At 37.0% G+C, this 3,319-nt stretch overlaps 1 protein-coding gene across 1 annotated transcript; it reads left to right on the top strand.

Annotated features, from left to right (window-relative positions):
* Window positions 1-239: 239 nt before the first annotated feature.
* On the top strand, window positions 240-3,319 carry Gasu_62800 (archaeal ATPase; the record flags this gene model as incomplete). The annotated part of the gene is made up of 2 exons (XM_005702532.1): window positions 240-1,829; window positions 1,879-3,319. The coding sequence occupies exons 1-2, from the start codon at window positions 294-296 to the stop codon at window positions 2,722-2,724; spliced, it is 2,382 nt and encodes a 793-aa protein (XP_005702589.1). The 5' UTR covers window positions 240-293.

The following is a 3,319-nucleotide window of genomic DNA, read 5'->3' as shown; positions in this document are numbered from 1 at the left end:
CATAGAAAGAGTACCCATCAATCTAATTCCCCACAAAAACTCATAGAAACCTATTTCTTGTCTATTGTAAAAGAAAGTTTCTAGTTATGACAAGCAAGAAAATATTCCTGATTTCTCTCTATTGTCAATGTAAGTCTAGAAGTGTCAACGAGATCAGTTCTACCAATCACCAAATAAAGCAACAGCTCCAACAATAAACATACACTCCTTTCGTCTCCTTTGAAAGTATTTCGGTCATTCATTTATTCGCTGTTTTGTTGTGAATTGATTTCGGATTGGCGGCGGCGTGTAAAATGAGTTTGAACGAACCGTTAATAGATAGAAAAGAAGATGTTTATTCTATTCTTCGAACTTATTACTACCAGTTTCCTCGAGTTAGGGGAGACTTGAATACTCCACGTCCTGCAGCTTGTTTCTCCCCTCACATCTTTGGGGCTGGCAAGAGTTTTGTTGGTGAAAATTTTTTAGAGTTTCTAAAAAAATTCGCCGACGAAGAAGAAGAGCAGACGAAGACAGAGGTTTTCAACAAGAGCTCATCGGGAAAAGTTGATTTGAAGATTTTTTCTTGGAAACACTTTGCGGAAAACACTTTGTCAGTTATCTTAGAACTAAGAGAGAGCTTTTCTGATGCTCCTTTTCCAAGTTTTCGAAAGGCTTTGATGTATAACATAGTTTTGAACGCTTATCGACAAAATGGTAAAGATACGGACGCTCTTCAGATGGCTCAGAGGACGGTAAAGAAATTCGATACTGTAGGAGCTATTAATTGTCTTCTCGAACAATTTCAGAAACAATATTTATTTTTGATGATAGACGAACTTAGCCACCTGAGTTACCTCACCACATACTATAGTGAACTTACCACGAAACAGTTCGTCGAGTCTGACCCAAAATATGTACCTTTCCGGAATTTCTTCCGTATTTTACGTGATTTGTTGATTACAGGGAAGGTAATTGTCTATTTGGCAGGTCGGACTGCTGAAATCTCAGCCCGCCTGTCTGATGCTCGCTCCAGTAGTGTCACCCTCAATATGTTGCGGCTGAATCCCTTTAATCTCCATGATATTAATGAATATCTTGAGCTGGCAACTTATGATGGAAAGTCCTTGAAGGACTGGTTATTGCCCTCAGATGGCTTGCAACATCGATTCGCAGAATTATTAAAAAAGAAGACAGGGGGTATTCCGTTGATTGTAAAGAATACTTTATTAGCCCTAGTAGAGAAAGTTGCAAACTTATCTCATCCTGCTATCAACGATGACAATATGGAAAGTGTGTTAGATGATATTTTTCACTCTGTAGTACGAAAGACAACAACGTTTATTGTTCCGGAGATATTAGATTCTGCAACCCTTCTTCGATATCAATTTGTTCTTTTCAATTATCAGCTCGGGACAGTTTTTCCAATCAACTTTGCAATTACTCTATGTGGAACGACAACTTATTTGATGGATTTGGTTGCAACTTTTGGGTTTTACTCTGAAGTTTTGGGCGAGGAATTCAAGATTGGTTGTTGTGAATTTATATTGCGAGCTCATAGCAACTATAAATTTTTCCGTGAGGCTACTGAACTTTTTCCTTTATCTCCGTTTAGTTATATTCCCGACACTTCAACAGCAAAAGGAGTCTTCTTTGAATTTGTATTTATGAAGATCTTTCGTTTTCGCTTATTAACTTTTCTTCATTCTAATTCCTCGCCTATTGTACATTCTGCTATTCCAGGAATTTTCCAGGGTTCTTTTATTGAACAGGACAATGTTTCGTATTCTATGGAATCTACAAAATCTTATGATATACCCATCTTGAGAAATGTCTCTGGTTCATTTTCTGTTCATTATAGGAGATTATTTACAACATTGTGGTATTTTTGTTCCAAAGGAGGGCAATTCTAGTGGTCCTGATGCATATGTTGTATTCCATAATGGACAAACACGTTATGTTGTTGGATTTTCATTCAAATTTTATCACAAAACTGAATTTTCGAAAACAAATATTGAGGAAGAAGCCGAACAATTTTTTAAGGGAGTTGTTTCCGTTTTGAATGACGAATCTTTTTCATCTGTTCAACTTCGTTTTCAGTTTGTGGTAGTATGTACTAGATATGATCAATCTGTAGGTTTCTCTACCGAAGAACATAATATTGTTGAAGATGCAAGTGGTTTTGTGACTCAACATTCTTCGGGATCAACTTTGAATGAAAGTAGTCGATCATGTCTGCAATTGGTAATTGTTTCTCAAAGGAACCTTGAAGTATATTTGGGAAGAGATAATGTCGAAACATTGAGGAAAATTGGGGAAGCAAACCGAGGAGAGTTTTCTAAAGACTTTTCAGTATGGTGTGAAACTGTCTTTGAGTCGATGTCCAATGAATATGTTTCGCCTTTGGAGCAATCAAATGTTACTTTAAGAGTAGCTCGAAATATAAGACCGAGAACAAATGAGGAGAATAGGATGCAAATGGAAGAGCTTCAAACTGCTATGCAAGTGGAACGAAGTGTCGCAGCATCGAGTTCTTTGTCTTCGTCATTTGATTGGAATGCTTTCTTAAGAGACTGTTGTGGTCTTTCTGAAGAAGATGTTGCCTATTGTTTGCCTAGGTTGTCCTTCATAGGAATGATAGATTTGAGTGGCGTGACAACAGAGTTTCTTTTGAAGTGCGGTATCGATAGTCCTTCACTAAGATTGCGAATTATGTTAGGAATACGACAGTTTTTAGCAAAGTAGCTTTTATGGACTAGTTTGTGGTATGCCCATGATTTCCCTGTGAGATGATGGAAGCCTTATAGAAGTCGTAGTCCTAATAAAGACATGTAATTTTTGTTTTTATCTCACTGCAAAGTCATTACGTGCTTAGTAACTTGAGATATCTTGCCAATATGCTGAGGAAGCAAAAAGCTTCTGTTTAGTTGTTCTTTATTCAGATTCATCTACAAAAGTGTTGGCAATCTATTTAGATAAACTTGCACTTCTTTTACCGTTTGCAAATGTTAGTTACGCTTCCGTAGATATGGATTTCAATTTCCTTATCGCGTTTTGGCAGGATTGTTATTGAAAAATGTTCTTGACATAACTGACGAGGATGAAAGCATATAATGTCATCAAGATAAGTATATTCATTTTTTAGAGATCACAAGGCCAAACAAAGTTCACTGAAAGAGTTCAAATGTTCTGATACGCAGTAGGCTGAATTTGCATCTGTTGAAACACGAACCAGCACGCTGTTCATTGCCACACTTGAACTTCAAGTGAACTCGACTTTGAGGTAACTTCTTTAAGGAAGGAAATGTGAAATAACACTAAATATGAATAACATGACCCC

The sequence above is a fragment of the Galdieria sulphuraria genome, assembly GCF_000341285.1.
Source record: "Galdieria sulphuraria unplaced genomic scaffold scaf_141, whole genome shotgun sequence".
NCBI lineage: Eukaryota > Rhodophyta > Bangiophyceae > Galdieriales > Galdieriaceae > Galdieria > Galdieria sulphuraria.
Note: the sequence above shows the minus strand (reverse complement) of the source record. Positions and strands in the feature narration are given on the sequence as shown.